This window comes from Ursus arctos, unplaced genomic scaffold (assembly GCF_023065955.2).
Source record: "Ursus arctos isolate Adak ecotype North America unplaced genomic scaffold, UrsArc2.0 scaffold_11, whole genome shotgun sequence".
In the NCBI taxonomy this organism is placed as follows: domain Eukaryota; kingdom Metazoa; phylum Chordata; class Mammalia; order Carnivora; family Ursidae; genus Ursus; species Ursus arctos.
Genome location: NW_026622775.1, coordinates 65,235,341 through 65,252,726, shown reverse-complemented (window position 1 = coordinate 65,252,726; position 17,386 = coordinate 65,235,341). Strand labels below are relative to the sequence as shown.

The window sequence follows — 17,386 nt, the reverse complement described above, 5'->3', positions numbered from 1 at the left end:
CCATCAGCCCCGGGGCACAAGCCAAGGCTGGAAGGGCCGAGGGGAAGAAACAGCATCCTGGTTGGCCGCAGAACTGGCAATGCTAGGGGTGCTTGGTTGGCTCAGTCGGTTGGGCGTCTGCCTTTGGCTCGGGTTGTGATCCCAGGGTCCTGGGATCGAGCCTGGCATCAGGCTCCCTGCTCAGTGGGGAGCCTGCTTCTCCCTCTCCCTCTGCTGCTCCCCCTGGTTGTGCTCTCTCTCTCAAAGAAATAAATTTTTAAAAAATCTAAAACAACAACAACAACAACAACTGGCGATGCTGCTAATTATGCTAAAATTACAAAAAGGCTCCATGTAAGAGTCACAGCTCTGTTCGGACCGCCCCCCCACCAGGCCCGCATGCAGGCTTTGGTGCCTCATAAGAGGAGCCTTGATAAAACCTGACTTTCCGGTTAGGGTTGTCCTTCCTTCCTCATTTTCCAAATCTTTACCTCTTCCACTCTGCCACTTCTGATCTTGCTCGTATCTCCCCCGAAATCCTGCCAAGATCTCACCAGTGACCCTGTAGGGGGGCCTCTCCTCATCCTCCTAAGGTCCATTCACGGGACCCCTACTTGTTTCTGTTGAAATCGGTTCTCAAGCCGGGAAGGTAAATCGGGTCACTTGACATAACTGCCCTCCTGAAGAAAGTCCTTCTACTAAGACAAGCAAGATAAATTGTGATGCCCCAGTCCTCCAGCTCCACCTTAAAAAGTCGTTAGTTCGTCCGCTACTAGGTATTCACCCAAAAGAATTAAAAAAAAAAAGATATGACCCCCAGAACCCGGCACATGAATGTTCACAGCAGCATTATTCACAAAAACCAAAAAGGGCAAACTACCCCAATGTTCATCAACTAATGAATGGATAAAAAATGTGTGGCATATCCATGCAATGGAATATTATTTGCTGTAAGCACCATGAAATCCTGATGCACACTTCAACATGAATGAACCTTGCAAACCTTATGCTAAGATAAGCCAGTCCCAAAAAGCCACACAATGTATAATTGCATTAATATGAAGTTTCCAGAAGAGGTCAATCCGTAGAGACGGAATGAAATTAGTGGTTGCCAAGGCCTAGGGGAAATGGGGAACAGGAGTCCCGGTTAATGGGTGCAGGATTTCTTTCTGAGTGATGAAATGTTCTCGAACTACATAGCAGTGATGACCTCACAACTCTGACTACAACTAAAATCCGCTGAATTGTACATTTTAAAAGGTTGAGTTTTATGGTATGTGAGTCATAGCTCAGTAGAGCTGTCATTTGAAAAATTAGCACAATATTTTTAATGTCAAATTTTATTTAAAATCCCTGTATAATCTTTAAAAAAAAAAAAACCTGTATAATCTCGAAATAGAGGGTTATAAGAAACTGAATGAAGGTCCATAATACTGTTTACCCTCAAGTGCCCACAAAAACCCTCTTGTCAACTGCATCCCCCCAAATATATTGAAACCTCTTTTTTCTCAACAGCAATTCCTTTTTTTTTTTTTAAAGATTTTATTTATTTATTCGACAGAGATAGAGACAGCCAGCAAGAGAGGGAACACAGCAGGGGGAGTGGGAGAGAAAGAAGCAGGCTCATAGCAGAAGAGCCTGATGTGGGGCTCGATCCCATAACGCCGGGATCACGCCCTGAGCCGAAGGCAGACGCTTAACCGCTGTGCCACCCAGGCGCCCCTCAACAGCAATTCCTTAACATTGTATGCCAGTTCATCATACAATTGTTATTTGTTTTAGACTAGGTACCTTTAAGAAACCAGAAACTTATTCTCTGTATGTCTGTAGTCTTCGGATTCCAAATTAGGGGTGTTGGAATGAAACATAGCAATAATGTTATCTTCTCAAGTTCATTAACGTGGGGAGGCTTATCTATACCCACTTGTCTCTTTCACTGTGTGTGACCTTGGGTAAATCATTTAACCTTTCCAGGTCATGCCATTAAGTATCTAATGCTCTCCAAGATCCCTCCAGACCTGAGTGTGATTCTCAGTTTGTAGCATTAAATAGCAAAAACTCAAGCAAGTAAGTTGTAAAGATCTAATTGGTTTTATGAATCAATTCATAAATCGGGCAGCATCCCATCTAGCAAGTAGAGGGGAGCTCCAAAGGGCTCCAGAAAAGGAAAGGTTTTTAAAGGTAGAGAGGGAGTAGAAAGAAGGGAATGACCAGTAGAGAATCCATCATTTTAGGCAGGGTTGCCCTTCTGAGGGGAATGGGGGGCCCCTCAGTGATTTCCTCGTGCTGACTAGGAAATTCCCATGTTGACAGCTTAGAGGTTATGTTTGTGGGGGGCTGAAAACTGCAGTCAGGTTGGGTACTGACTGTTGGTTTACCGACTTGGGGCCTTCACCTAAGTGATGCCATTTTGGGCCCGTGGCTTTCTTTTTAACAGTAGGATGTGGAAATCATGGAGCTAATCTTCAGTCTCTGTGGTTAATTAGAAAGTGAAAAGCAGCTCTCTGGGGTCTCTTATAAGGAAGGGACACTAATCTTATCTGATCAGGTCCCCACCCTCATGACCTCATTGAACCTTATTGACTTTTACAAAGACCCTGTCTTCAAATGCAGTCACACTGAGGATTAGGGCTTTAACATGGGAATTTTTGCTACTGCCCTCTCATGTTCTACTGGGGAGCAGTGGGGGGCCTGCCCACTGCTCCCCCATCCAGTGAGGCTGTCACCACGGCCCTGGGTTTGCAGGGCAGGCCCAGGAGCCAGGGTAGCAAAAGAATCAGAACACATTTACAATTCTTTCTCTTTGAAACTGGCGCTGGCTGTAGGCAGAACTTTGTGTCCCCTCTGTCCCCCCCAGAAAAGGGTACCCATATTTGGTGGGTTTCCCCAGCAGAACTGAGACCAGAGTGGAGACATCCGAACACTTTTTAATGCTCCTACGGCAGAGATTACAAGGGCTGTGGGACGCCCTTTGTCTTCTTCCTGCCTCCTCCTGTCTGGAATTTCCATCTCCTTGCTCAATGTAGACGAACAAGAAACAGGCCTAGCCCAGAGAAGGAAAAGAAAATCACCTTTCATTTTGGAAGCACCTGTAAGAGTAGAAGATGGAAATACAATCACATATATTTCTTAAGTGTTCAGCCTCTCATGGTGCGATCTCTGCAGCCCCCAAAGAGGACATTGATCTGGAGGATTCGAAAGCAAATTAGGACTACTTTTCAGTTGGTAGACAGAGAGGAGGAGTCAAGGGGCTGGAGATGATTTAAAATGATGCTGTTGGTCTACATGGTGAAACAGGATGGCTTTGAATGTTCTCATGTTGAATTTCTGAAATCAGACCTGGAGTCAGTCCCAGTTCTGCCACTACTAGCTGCATGGCCTTGGCCGCATCATTTGACCCGTGTGAGCCTCAGTTTACTCATCTGTAGAGTAGCGCTCCCCCTTCTGCCCCGCAGCACTACGTGGGGGGAGAGAAAGTGATGAATATGAGGGCCCTCGCACTGCTCCTGTGGCCACACTAGGACTCCACGGATGCAGCTCCATGAACTTCATATGAGAGCAGGCAGAAGCTTCTCACACGGCTCAGGTGAATGGGGGGCAGTGTTGACAAAGGAGATGTGACCGTGTAGGAGGCGTGAGGCTGGGAAACGGGAAGCCGGTGCGGCTCTCTGCAGGAGCTGAATGGCCTGTCAGGTCTCTGATTCATTCTCTCCACACCTCTGCTCTGGCCTCCCCTCCACACTGTCCCTGGCAGGATTCCCTGCTTGCTCATTCTGTACCTCGCCCGGTATGACAGCCCAGCCCTGATTCTGGAGGACCCTCATCCCCAGCACCTCCGCACATCTTAGACACCTTTTCTAGACCCCATGCTTACTGGCCAGTGTGGCCAGGCGTCCGCATCTGTGCTGTGGAGCAAGGGGCAGGTGCTTGCTGTCCAGGGGCAAGGAAGCAGCCAGACCTCTCCACAGCAGTTTTCCTTCCCTCTCTTTGTCCCAGGAAGAAGCCACGATTTCTGTCTTACAGTGGCTATGACCCAGTTAGGGATGTGCAGTGGCAGACCCTGGATAATTTGCTGTGTGTGTCTGGGGTCTGCCTGGTGACTGAGAGGAGGCTGGAAAGGGAAGGGAGAGAGCTCGCGAGCTCGGGAAGTGACTGAACGTTGTGTTAGTGTGCTCGGGCCACCAGAACAGAGGACCACGGACTGGGGCTTCAACCGCAGACATTTCTTCTCTCTCAGTTCTGGAGGCTGTACGTCCAATATCAAGGTGACAGCAGAGTTTCATCTGAGGCTTGTAGATGGCCGTTTCTCCCTATATCTGAAAGTCTCCCTCTGCGTGGGTCTGTGTCCAAATCTTTTGTTCTCATAAGGACACCAGTCAGCTTGGATCCTGGCCCACTCTAATGACCTCATTTTAACTTAATCACCTTTAAGGATGCTATCTTCAAATACAGCCGCATTCCAAGGTACTGGGGGGGAGAGGTTAGGGCTTCCGCATGTGAATTTGGGGAAGACGCGAGGCAGCCCCTAAGGAAGGCAGATGCAGGAATTCTCATCTTGAAGCAGCTGAGACGGGTGCATACAGTTTCTGATTTTTTTGGTATGTTTTCTTTCTTAGGAGATGGTAACCTTCCTGGATAAGCTGGTGAGTAATTATTTGGAACTGATCTCTGGAGACTTCCGTTTGGGTGGGCAGTTAAAGATGCAGCCTTTGAAGGTGCCGGCTGTTAGAGCTCCCGAGGAGAGTGGCGAGGGCTGGAACGGCACACTTCGGGGCAGTGGGAGGCAGGGTCAGTAGTCGGGGGGATTACAAACACAGGTGGCAAAATGTGTGGAGAACAGTGTAGAGCCAAGTTTGTCTTGCTTTTTGGTTCATGGAAAGCAATTTCCAGGGAACAGGATACCTCTCTATTGGCTTCAAGTCAGGGTAAAGAATTCCAAGAAATTTGGAAACTATCCTATAGGCTAATATTTCACAACTTTTTAAGATTGATATCCCTTTAGAAATACCTCAAATCACATGCTTTGAGGTGACATTGGAATACCAGTGCCAAACACAAAGCAGATCAATGACGGTGATCGGAGACTATACTTTGCTTTTTACTTACAGAAGACTGAGATTGCAATTAGGTAGTACACTTCTCCCACCCTGAGTTAGGTCACGGTGGCGGGGTGAGGACACTACAGCCTGGACTGAGGTGCAGAAGGGCTGAGCCAAGACAATGACAGTGGAGGCACAGCGGAGAGAGAACCTGAAAACAGCGATTTAGACCTGTTTGTTGGAGATGAGAGTCAGGTGGAGAATTCGAGATGACTGAGGAGTTTCAGTTCAACAGCAAGGCATGGGAGCAGACACTGCAGGAAATGAGGCAAAGATGTCACGGTCCCTGCCCTCTCCAGATTCTCAGTCCCAGAGAATTGGCTTTGGACCTTTTGAGAATGATGGGGTCATCTAAGAGGACATGGCCAGTTGTGACCCTAGAGTAACTTCCTATCTAGAAGATTTCCAGCTGGCTGAGACAGTCTCTGACTCTGATTGTTGAAAGAGAGTCCCTGGGGTTGCTGGAGGGCTGAGGTAGGTGTGCCTCCCTGGTCCAGGCATTCCTGGGACGCAGGGGAAGGAAGGCGGGCCCATTGCAGGTGAGGTGGTCCTCTGCCACCTGGAGGTGGTGGCTGAAGCCATGGGAGTAGATGAGTTCCTCAGACAGGACTGAGGGCTGAGCCGTGAAGTCCTCCTGTGCAACAGGAGAGGAAGTAGACTCAGTGAAGTGAGAAAAGAGTCTAGAGAGCATAGTGTCACAGAAGCCCAGGGAAGAACATTTCAAAGGAAATGTCTGATGCCGCAGAATGGTCAGAAGAGTGAGAGCCGAGAGGAAAAAAAAAAAAAAAACTATTATAAGTGATTAATACCCTTTAAGAGGGAAGTTTCAGTGGACTCAGGGGTCACGGGGAGGAAGCCAGGATGCAGGGACTTAGGAAGGTCGTCAGGGGTAGATCATTGTGAGAAGCTGGACACAGAGAAGACAGAGGGTGGCAGGGAGCTGAGTCAGGGAGCCACTTTTCACAGTGGTGGTGAGTTTGGGGAGTCTCTGAAAGGCTCTGATGTGGCTGAATGCAGCCGGCAGGGTGGGGTGGTGGAGGGGAGGGCCCGATTTTAAGTTGGGGAGGCCTGGGTCTGGATGACCATCCGTGTGGCCTCGGGCAAGTTGCCTAAGGACTGTGAGCCTGTCTCCCTATTAGTAAAGCGTGTATTAGAAGGTTAGGGAGGCATTCCAGACAGCAGGTGTACAGCAGAGGAAAGGAAGCTGCAGGTGCGGGGGCGGGGGGGAGGATTAAAGATGCCTTTGAGGTTCCAGTGGTTCGTTAAGGGAGGAAAGATCCCAAAAGAGTGGGGAGTAGAATCATAATCACTTAATGAAAGATGAACATGGAACACAGGGAGGTGAGTCATACTAACTTTAAAACAAAAAGTAGAAAGAGAGGTGAAACAAATTTCGATTTGAGGGAAGGCAGAGAGGGAGAGGGAATTTGGGGCCGGTGGCCTTAGGCTTCTAAGAAAATATGAAAGATCTGCCATCTGTAGAGGCTCTGGGGGGCCGGTGTGTGTCGGAAGGGAGGCTTGAAGAGGGTGGACGTTAGAGGGACTACTGCGGGGTCGGTAGAGGAGGAGTCCTAGGAAGTGAACAAAAGGATTGCCAGCTGAGGGTCTGGGCCTACAGGGAGCACAAGGCCTCAGGGCTCTCAGCACCCCATCCCGGAAGCCCGCTCACACTCAGCTCCCATCTTTGTCCTTCTCTAGGGCATCCGTCAAGCAGTGTTCATTGGCCACGACTGGGGAGGCATGCTGGTGTGGAACATGGCTCTCTTCTACCCCGAGAGAGTGAGGTAATTAGGCCTCAGGCACCAAGAATTTGGATTTGAATTCCCATTAGAATCCTTCCTCAGGTCTTGAACTCCAGTAAACTTCTTGAAAACAAATAGGTTATCTGGGAAGGCACCAAACATCTAGCGTCCTAGTGCCCACTGACCCATTAATAAGGAGGGCTCAATGTCTTAGGAAGCAAGGCCTGTCCCAGGTACTGACAATGGGACAGCTAACTCAGGGCCTGGGTAGCCAGTGGGAATGTGGGACAATGGTGGTAGACTTTGGGGGGAGTGGGTGAGGCAGCAAGGGTGGAGGGGTCATAGAACTGAGTGCCAGAAGAAACTTCAGTCCTGCACTGGGAGTTAGGAAACATGGGTTTCAGTTTTGCCCTGAACTGGCTATGTGACAAAGCACTTCGCCCATTAGGCCTGTTTCCTCAACCACAGAGCACTAATGGTAACTGCTTTCGACTGTAACAACCTGCAGAATGCTGTGCGGGTATCAGGTTAGAATGGCATTTCGTGACCGCCATCACATCATTCAGACTCATTCTTCGACTGGCATCACGGCACCGGCCCCAGCTTTCGGAGGACAGGTTTTGAACCCAGAGAGGCAGGTGGTCTTTGTGGCCACGCCCCCATTGAGCTGGCAGCTGTCGAGAAAGGCTGTGTCACTTCCCATTTCAGGCTGGGATCTTAGCAAATTAAATAAACACCATCCTTCACACTCATCTGGATTTCCGTAACTAATCCAGTCACTTTTTATTTGGTGACGTTTATGAGAATGGAAACACTGGAGAACTTTGTTCAGCCCAGCATCAGCTCAAATGGCAGGATGATGTCAGAGACCAAAAAGACTCAAACACTTCCTGAAATATTTTAGAAGTTTTTGCACTCTTGTGCGTCTGATCGCTTTAGCTTCTCTCTCTGTCTTCTCTTTCATTCAGAGTTGAAATAAGATCTCAGTTCTTAGGAATCGGGTCACTAGAAAGTTACTGTACAGAGTGTATTAGATGCTTCTTGAAGGCAACGAAAGGAAACAGAGCAACAGGCTTATGATCTCTACCTTGAAGGAAGTGAAACCCCTTCTTGTTGTTTCATGAAACCTAGTCTCTCTCTCCCGTGAGAACTTGAGAATATTTAACATGAGCCCAGTGAAGAGGGTTGTACCCAGAATAGCATTAGGTCTGAGACACGCAAGCATGCTCTGGATTCATGTTCCTCCTCTCATTGTTCTGTGTCCGTCCTGTCTGTCCTTAGTTTGGTAGTACTTGCTCCTTTTCCATCTGCGCTCATCAAAACAGCCCTGCTAGTGCCTTCCTGGGGGGTGGGAGGGAACCAAGAGCCCGTTCCAGGGCTGTCCCTGCTGGGACACAGCATCTCCGGGCCTGGGCAAAGCTGGCTTTTAAGAATATTGTTGACGTTGATCTTCACGTTTCTGGCCAGAAAATGAATGGGGGGGTGGGGAAGCCCACCTTTAATGTGGAATATTTCTTTAAATCCTTGGTTTGGGCATTCTACTCAGATAAACTGCAGGGACCTATTTAATGTAAGGGTCTATTCACGTATTTGGCCAAGAATACCTTTTTTTATCCTTTCTTTGACAATCATCTAGAGATTCTTTTCCCAAAAGGAGGCTGCGGTTTAGCTTTTCCCATCTTAACGCAGTTGGCAGCAGCGTTTATCTGCTAACATCTCGTGTGGTGATGATAGTTTTCTTACATATGGAATAAACTGTATGTCAAGGCAGTTGAAAGGAAAACTTTAGTCTCAGAATATTTAGAAAAAGCTAGGATTTTTTGACTTGTGATTTAAGTGATGCTTAAAATAGGTTCACTCTGGTAACTGAGAAAGCTTTAGGCTTTGGTACGACTTGATTTTATAGCCTAAGCTGCCCTAACGGTGGCTCCTGAACATTTGGAATGTGGCTGGTTCAAACTGAGATGACTGTAAGTGGGAAGTACCTTCCAGATTTCAAAGACTTAGTACCAAAAAAAAAAAAAAAAAAGTAAAATACCTAGTCAATAATTTTGTATTGATTATGTGTTAAAATTATTGATATTTTAGATATAGCGTGTCAAATATTAAATTATTTTAGTCAACATTAGATTTTAAATTAACATTAATTAACCTATAATTATGTTTTAATTGGCTAATAGAAAAGTTTAAATGATACGTGTGGCTCACATTATGCTTCTGCTGGTTGGCACTGGTTAAACCTCAGCATTTTTCCCTGATGATTTCATTTGTCCTAGTTACCCCATGCCTCCTAGTTTATATCTCCCGCAGATATTCTCTCCTCCATGTTTCTCTTTTGGGAAGGAGTTTCCCTAGGATCAGAGTGGGCACGGGATCCCTTACTGATGAGCCAGGCTAACTGTGGTCCTGGCTGACTTCTGTCAGCCCCGCCTTCTTGTGGTCTCTCAAATCTGCCCCTCTCTTTTTTCCCTCGTGCTGCCATCCTGCTGCTCTTGGGTGACTAATGCAGTCGTGTGCTGGCCCTCTCCCTGCTTCTGGTGTCCCTCTCTGCCTCCGTGTCATGTATCACTGCTTGATACAGCACTTCCTGACTGCAACTTCAGTCTGCTCCCCCCTTCTTCTCAAGAGCCCTCACGGTTTTCTTGGTTTTCTACAGCATCTAATCCAGACACGGGGCCCATCACGTCCAGGCTCCCACTTGCCTCGCTGGCTTTATTTCACAAGATGCCTCATTAAAAGCTTGGCCACATAGATTCTTTGTTGCATCAAATTCAGCCACAAGCTTTGCCCCATTCTAGAATTTGCTTATACCACCCCATGATGTTTCCCTTACAGTATCATTTCCCCTTCTCTATACTCTTCCACACTTAAAAGACAAGCTCAGATGCTCCCTTTTCCAGGAGATCTCCCATGATGCCCAAATCTAGAAACTCTTTGTCTCCTTGAACTCCCATGGTGCTTGTGCTATTCTTATGGTTCATATCACAGTCTGTCTTGTAATATAGTCATGGGTGTATTTGTCTAGCCTTTTTAAATTACAATAAGCTCTTTGAGTATTGATTTTATATCTTTGCTCCCCTAGAATATAGCATGGAATTAACACAGAGTTAAGTGAGTGAAGGAAGTAAGGAAGGAAAAAAATGAATGCATTTTTAGAAATTATAATCTGGGGCGCCCGGGTGGCGCAGTCGTTAAGCGTCTGCCTTTGGCTCAGGGCGTGATCCCAGCGTTCTGGGATCGAGCCCTGCATCAGGCCCCTCCGCTATGAGCCTGCTTCTTCCTCTCCCACTCCCCCTGCTTGTGTTCCCTCTCTCGCTGGCTGTCTCTCTCTCTGTCAAATAAATAAATAAAATCTTTAAAAAAAAAAGAAAAATTATAATCTAAATTAAGGTTGATATACTGCACATAATGGGTGTGTGTGTGTGTGTGTGTGTGTGTGTGTCTTTGTCTCAGGCAAGAAGGTGGGAAATACTGGAGTTTAGTGGGGAGAAACCACTGGGCTGGGAGTCAAGAAATCAGAGTGCTGACCCCATTCTCACACACATGGCTCTTGTGAAATCTTGTGCATATCCCTTTGCTGCTCTGAGCTTCTGGGGTTTTTTGTTTTGTTTTGTTTTTTAAGATTTTATTTATTTATTTTGACAGAGAGAGAGGCAGTGAGAGAGGGAACACAAGCAGGGGGAGTGGGAGAGGGAGAAGCAGGCTTCCCGCTGAGCAGGGAGCCCGATGCGGAGCTCGATCCCAGAACGCTGGGATCATGACCTGAGCTGAAGGCAGACGCTTAACGACTGAGCCACCCAGGCGCCCCTGAGCTTCTGTTTTGGTGTGTAAGGACCTTTCTGGTTCTTACGGACTGTCTTCTTACTGGGTCTGTGTCTTGGTGTCTTTTTTTCCCACAGGGCAGTGGCCAGTTTGAATACTCCCTTCATACCTGAAAATCCCAATGTGTCCCCAATGGAGAGAATCAAAGCCAATCCTGTTTTTGATTACCAGCTCTACTTCCAAGAACCAGTAAGTTTGAGACCCTGAGAGCAATGATTTTTGTTCTTCTTTCCTGTTTGTCTCTCCTTCTCCCGCATTGGCTTGATTTTCTCTGTGCCCTTTAATTTTCCATGGCATTAGTCAGAAATGGTTTTATACGTGGGCTCAGGTGAAACGGGCTCCATACCTCAGTTGGTCCTTCCCAGGTGATGACACATTTCTGTGTGTGCATATTTGGGGTGGTGAGGGGAAGGGAGTAGAGTTCTCTTGTTTCTCTGAAATTGTGGAGTGGGGGATGCTGAGTGCTGGTTTGGAGCTGCCCTCTCTCAGTTCTGTGGCTGAGAGGCTGGTGAAGCCCACCTCTGGTTGGTGACAGTTCCTGAACTCTTGCTAGGCACCTGGCACCTCACTTGCTGAGGAGTGTGGTTTGCGATTACAGGGAGCGCCAGAGCCTAAAAGCCCTACACCAGGCCCCAGGTGTGCTTTGAGATATTTAGGAGGTTTCTGGGTATCACCTCATGTGACACAAGGGTGCCTTTCAAAGATGCCCCCTGGACCTTGGGTTGACACCCGTGATGGGGTGTCACTGCCACATTCAGGGAGATTCACTGAGAGCAGCACTGTGAGTCATCTGGCCTCATCTGTGGGGGCACCTGCCACTCATCCACTGGTGGACTCTGGACCCCAATGTCCAGCTACATCTGGGTAATTCCAGAGAAGATAAGAGATGTTTCCTTAGCCCTCCCAAGAGAGAAGGATGGATTGAATTAATAAAGAACACAAGAGCATCCCCCCACTTCTCTCACCCAGACCTTGCCCTTGCTGCTCAAAGGACAAACCATCCTCAGTGACGGTCACAACCATCCGAGTTTCAATTTGGCAAGTAACCCTTCTCTAAGAATGGTTTTAGGGGCACCTGGTGGCTCAGTCAGTTGTCTGACTCTTGGTTTTGACTCCGGTCATGATCGTAGGGTCATGAGATTAAGCCCCAGGTCAGGCTCCATGCTCAGCGGGGAGTCTGCTTGAGATTCTTGCTTTTCATCTCTTCCTTCCCTCCTCTGTAAAATAAATAAATCCTTAAAAAAAAAACCAACAGCATACACATATACACAAAGAACAATTTTAATTGATAAGGTGGTGCCTCGGAAGAGGAACTTTTTTAAAAAAGATTTATTTATTTATTTATTTATTTATTTATTTATTTATTTGAGAGAGAGAGAGAGATCGCCAGGGGAGGGGCAGAGGGGGACAAGTAGACTCTGTGCTGAGCGAGGAGCCCAGTGCAGGGCTCGATCTCACAACCCTGAGATCATGACCTGAGCCAAAACCAAGAGCTGGACACTTAACTGACAGAGTCACCTAGGCACCCCAGAAAAAGGAACTTTTTGATTCAGGCAAGACTCATTCAGTAAGACACTATAACCTCCAGCAACATCATGAAAAGATGCTCCGTGCATCACGTCCTTCACTGAGGCCAGGCCTTACTGTGCTGAGTGTGGGAAGTGGTAGGTGTCTCGGTGGCATATGCCTTGGCCTTTGGGAATTGGGGAGGGAATAGGGTCCCACCCAAATCTGGGAAGCTGGTGTCTGGATTCCTCTCACCCCTTATCTGACCCTTTCTCAATCTCTGGCTCTGTGTAGCCCCCACCCTCAAGAGCCCAACCCCCGCCCACCGCCCTCTGTGTGCCCAGAGTACGCCCTTCCAGAGGACCGCCCCCCAACAGACCCTTCCATCACCAGTGCCCTATGCTTCATAGTTACTTCTCACTCTCTTCCCTCTTCCCTCATCCAGCCCCCATGCTCAAGGTATGGGCAACAGGCCCTCCACGCTCAGGCCTCAGCTGCCAGGCTGCACCATATGGGGGATGCAGAGGGCGAGGGAGGGCATGGGCTTTCATGCCCACTCCTTTCTCTTCCACCTTTTTTCCTTTTTCTTTCTCAGCCTTTGGATTCAACATTCGTAAGAAGACTCCTATCTGCTGCACAACAGGGGTGCCCCTTGATGGGGATGAGGGGTTAAGCATTACAAATATGTTTAAATGTCAGAAATGTTTGGACTGGTGTTTCTTATGAAGAATTCATATCCATGAATTCATCTAGAAAATGCCCCTGCATTTTCTGTGGTGTGCCAGGTTCAGAGATGAGTAACAAGGTCTGCGGGTTGAAGCAGTTCTTGGAGAAGCAGGCAGGTAACACGTGCCTGGAGAGTAAGGCCGCATACGGGAGCGTCATGAAGGCACACCTTACTCGGGAGCTTGTAAGGAAACACAGTTCATTCTTACCAAAGGAGAGACATTTGAACTGGCCCTCAGAAGATGAACAGGATCTGTGTGGGTGGCTAGGGGAGGGAAGGGCATTCCAGCCTGAGGGGACAAATGGCTGAAAACGCATACTTAATGCAGGCAAGTTATTTATCTCCTGTGAATATCATGGGACATAAGAGAGTGCCCAACAAAATACTCAGTGGTCCTTAAGGTGGGTTTCAGAAGGTCTGGAACATCTTGAAATTGCCTGGACAATGTACCGTATGCATGCATTTTCCCAGGGAAAGAGTTCTTTCTTTATTTCCATTAGAACCTTGAGAATTCAGTACTCCAGCTAGGAGCAGCTGGAGCCGAAGGTCAGGACCTCAAAGTGCTTTGGTTAATGTGGGTTATGTCTATCGGTACTTACTATACTAGATACTGAAATTTTAAACTATTTATTATTTCACTTAAAAAATAATAATGCACCCATGTTGATGTAAATAACACATTTTTAAAAATATACTTTCCTTAAAAAATTTAGTGAGGGGGTGCCTGGATAGCTCAGTTGGTTAAGTGTCCAACTCTTGGTTTCTGCTCAGGTCATGATCTCAGGGCAGTGAGATCGAGCCCACGTTGGGCTCTGCGCTGGGCCTGGAGTCCGCTTGAGATTCTCTGTCTCCCTCTCCCCCAGGCATATTCTCTCTCTCTCTCCTTCTCTCTCTCTCAATAGGTAAGTAAGTAAATAAATAAATATAAGAGAAAAGGAAAGGAAAGGAAAGGAAAGGAGAGAAAAGAAAAGGAAAGAAAAAAAAAAACCTCACGGGGCCAAAATGGCATCACTTATGTGAAGTCCCCAAGTCAGTAAACCAACACTCAGTACCCAACCTGACTGCAGTTTCAACCCCCTACAAATGTAACCTGTAAGCAGTCAACATGGGAATTTCCTAGTCAGCACGAGGAAATCACTGAGAGGCCCCCTCCATTCCCCTCGGATGGGTGACCTTGCCTGAAACAATGGACTATCTGCTAATCATTTCCTTCTTTCCACTCTTTCTCTACCCTTAAAAACCTTTCCTTTTCTGTAGCTCTTTGAGCGCCCTCTACTGGCCAGACGGGATGCTGTCCCATTCATGAACCAATTACTAAAACCAAATAGATCTTCAAAACGTACTTGGTTGAATTTTTGTTACTTAAAAACACGCATAACATAAAATTTACCATCTGAACCATTTTTAAGAGTACAGTTCAGTGACATTAAATACATTCGCTTTACTGTACAGCCATCACCACCCTCCATCCCCAGAACTTTTTCATCATGCAGATCCAAAACTGTGTCCAGGAAACACGAACTCCCCCTTCTCTCTTCCCTCCACCCCTGGCACCCAGCATTCCACTTTCCGTCTCTGAATCCGACTACACCAGGTACCTCATAGAAGTGGAGTCATACAGGATTTGTCTTTTTGGGTCTGGATTATCTCACTTTATACAACATCCTTAGGGCTATTCCATGTTGTAGCACGTGTCTGAATTTCCATCCTTTTTAGAACTGAATGATATTCCGTTGTACGTGTAGACCACAGTTGGTTTTTCCAGTCATCCTTCCGTGGACACTTGGGTGGTAGCTACTATGTTTTTTAAGATTATTTATTTATTTGGCAAAGAGAGAGTGACCACAAGCAAGGGGAGCAGCTGGCAGACGGAGAAGGAGACTCCCTGCTGAGCAGAGAGTCCGATGCAGGGCTCAACCCCGGGCCCCGGGATCATGACCTGAGCAGACACTTAAATGACTGCGCCACCCAGGCGCCCCATAGCTCTTACTTTTTTTGAGCACAGTATGCCAAGTGGCTTTATTCACAAGTTCAGTCTCCTGTCTTTGAGCTCTGGGGCAGACGGGGGCTCTGGGGCCCAAGAGCAGGTACTGACTGGGTTTGACCTCGCTTTGACTTCAAAGCCTACGTGCCTCCCCGTGAGCCGTGCTGGGAGGGAGATTGGACTTTGTTGTGTGTGCCCTGCTCATCCAAACAGGGTGGGAAGGAGCAAACCAAGATAAGCTCAAAGCCCCATGGACAAAAGTGACCTCGGAAAGATGCTTATTAACTGCCACCCCTAGCCCGCAACATTTTTGGTTTCAAAGGTTATTATAGTCATTGTGGAAAAATCAGTACACCTATTGTTATGTTGTATATGCGTTTAAAATCTGCAGGAAGAAATTGGAGAATGGTTTTGTTCTTAAGAACAAAGCCTCTTGGTAGGGAAGTGTTAACTATTCAAATGAGCGAAGGCTTGGTGGGGGGAATGGGTTTGGGGTGAATTCAGCCGCTGAGGTTGGTCTGGTTGGGCACAGAGCTGGGTCTCCAGGAGAAACCATGTGCAGGGGTCCTGCCAGCATGTCTGCTGCCCACTTAGCAACTGGGCAAGTCCCTTCCTACCTCGGGTGCTCAATTTCCTCCCCGGTGCATGGTCTAGAGGATGGTCTCGTTGGATGGTTTTCAAAGAGATAACAGCTTCAAACTGAAGCCGAATTCAGGCCAGTAAATAAAGCATAACGTGGAGAGCACCTGTTTCATTTAGGGGTGGGTGCTGGAACCCCCTCCCTCCTGCCTCTCTCTCCCAAACTTGTCCCCACCACTCCCCAGCCAGGAGGAATCCCCGTGAGCGTTCAAGGTCACTGCGAATACATTCAGCCTGAGAAAGGCTCCCTACCGGGCTGTGGTGCCCGTTCCTCCCACCTCAGGTTCACATTTGCTGAGCCGGACAGGGTGTGGCTTAGGTAAACCCCAAACTGAGGTTCAGTTCCTCTAGCTCTTTGAACCCTGAGCCAATGTGTTTACTGTCTCCTCCTGCAAATTTGCCAAGTCTGGTGGAAACTAAAATTAAAAGGTGTGTGTGTGTTTTTCTCAGGAAAGAGATGACAGGCTTTGCATTTGTAAAGTAAGAAAGAGGAAGAGGCAGCAAAGACAAATAGAATCGGCTGGGTCATTTGAACGTGACAAGTTCCATATTTTAATTCTTAAGATTCTTCACGTCCTTGCTTAGCTTGGGGATATTTCTTAGCCCCTCTGCCCCAGAAATCAGAACATGGTTAGTGCATGCCCTTTTCCAGCTGCAAACTCCGGTCCCTCTCTACTCCTTTAATAGTGTATGTGTGTTTGTATTTCTTGGGAGAAGGGTGTGTGGCATGCACCTGTGTGTGTGGTGTGGGTGTCTGGAACCGTGCAGCAAGCTATAGGCTGTATGTGCCAGAGCAAACCAAAGCCCATGTTTAGGTATTTAACCAGCTGAGAAACTAGGTAATAGAAAATGTGGAGAAAGGAAATTATAGGTAGCAGTCAAGAAGAGATGGTTTCACCAGGTGGAAGGGCACCCCAACATCCACAGAGGGTTTTCCTTCTCCCTCATGGTGTTCAGAATCTCCCTTAGTCCCCAGAACACCCATAGTAACGCTCCCCCCCCACCAGGCACCAGGCTATGGGGACAGCTGGTGACTTGTTACTGCCTGTATTTTGTAGATGATTTATGCATGGTACTTAAAAAAAAAAGTAACTGAGTTGTATAAAATAAAAAGTTGGCTCCCCTTTCACTCATCTAGAAGTAGCTACTATGAATAGTTTAGTGAGTATTTCCCAGACGGTTTTTTAAAAGAGGCTTTTAAGTGTGGCGGGGGAGGGGGCACGCGTATGTGCATATGAGCGTAAGTGTAATTTTTATAGAACTGGAATCATGCTGTTTTTTCATTTACGAGCTCTTGGACAGATTTTCCTGCCAGTACATATAGATTTACCTTACCCATCGCAATGGCTGCTTGGTGCTCCGGAATCCAGGTGGACCATCATTTATTTAGCCAGTCCTCTCTTGAGGACATTACTCTGGTGGTTTGTCCCAGCTGAATAATACATTTTAAAAGAAAGTGCCGCTGTGTGCTTCCTCACTCAGCAAGCCTTCGCTCTCATGGTCCGAGTATTTACACACCAATGCAGAAACTCTTCTCATCTTATTTTTGTTTTCTTGCATGTGTAGTGTTACGTTATAGTAAAAAGAACCAAATGCTGAGGGGTTTGAAGTCTGGAGTTGTCGTCTCTGGCTTGGCCATTTGTAACGTGCCCGACTTTGAAGGAGGTCACACTCCCACCCGAGAGTCTCCATCTGTAAGGTGACCTTCCCAACTCAGCCTTGTGGGAGAGCAAAGGAGCCCATTCAGGGGAGGTGGCTCCAGAGAGCCTCGGATCTCCTCATGGACCGCCTGTGGGGCCTGACTCACATATCCCTCTCTCTCTCTCTCTCTCTCTCTCTCTCTCTCTCTCTCTCTCTCTCTCGTGTGTGTGTGTGTGTGTGTGTGTGT

The 17,386-nt window shown here is 47.4% G+C and overlaps 1 protein-coding gene across 3 annotated transcripts in view; it reads left to right on the top strand.

Moving 5' to 3' along the window:
* The window catches only part of EPHX2 (epoxide hydrolase 2), a 71,240-nt gene that overhangs the window by 37,250 nt on the left and 16,604 nt on the right, over positions 1 to 17,386 (top strand). For 2 of the 3 annotated variants that reach the window (XM_026518947.4, XM_044391178.3), the window contains exons 10-12: positions 4,596 to 4,622; positions 6,777 to 6,862; positions 10,720 to 10,831. In XM_026518947.4, coding sequence (XP_026374732.2) covers positions 4,596 to 4,622; positions 6,777 to 6,862; positions 10,720 to 10,831 — 225 coding nt within the window. Of the gene's footprint in view, positions 1 to 4,595; positions 4,623 to 6,776; positions 6,863 to 10,719; positions 10,832 to 11,298; positions 11,310 to 11,516; positions 11,713 to 17,386 lie in introns of those variants that run through there. The other variant, XM_057310192.1, reaches the window with a different exon arrangement.